Source organism: Cyprinodon variegatus, unplaced genomic scaffold, assembly GCF_000732505.1.
Source record: "Cyprinodon variegatus isolate N-32 unplaced genomic scaffold, C_variegatus-1.0 Scaffold4434, whole genome shotgun sequence".
NCBI lineage: Eukaryota > Metazoa > Chordata > Actinopteri > Cyprinodontiformes > Cyprinodontidae > Cyprinodon > Cyprinodon variegatus.
This window is the reverse complement of record NW_015154887.1, coordinates 1-294: the sequence shown is the minus strand read 5'-3', so window position 1 is coordinate 294 and position 294 is coordinate 1. Positions and strand designations below refer to the sequence as shown.

The following is a 294-nucleotide window of genomic DNA, read 5'->3' as shown; positions in this document are numbered from 1 at the left end:
AAAAACATCATTACATCATTAAACAACAGAATTTAAACCCAAACTGCTTCTTTTCCCTCCAACCTACGCTGGACGTCTTTATGATTTACAGCAGAATAAAAAAGTCTGGTGGTGAAGACCAGTCTCACCGTAGGCGGCGCCGACGAAGGCAAGACAGGAGAGGATCCACAGGAAGGCCATGGCTCGATCATGCTGACCCCTTAGGAACCGCCGCTTTTATACATCAGTGAAGCGATGTGATTGGACGGGACGGTAGGAAAATCTTATCGGAGGACGGTGGGAATTTGGACAGAT

General features: G+C 47.3%; 1 protein-coding gene across 1 annotated transcript in view; it reads right to left on the bottom strand.

Annotated features, from left to right (window-relative positions):
* LOC107081356 (chymotrypsin A-like) overlaps positions 1-180 on the bottom strand; it is a 2,854-nt gene extending 2,674 nt beyond the window's left edge. The window contains exon 1 of the mRNA XM_015369549.1: positions 129-180. Within this exon, the coding sequence (XP_015225035.1) occupies positions 129-180 (52 nt within the window). The remainder of the gene's footprint in view (positions 1-128) is intronic.
* Positions 181-294: the final 114 nt, after the last annotated feature.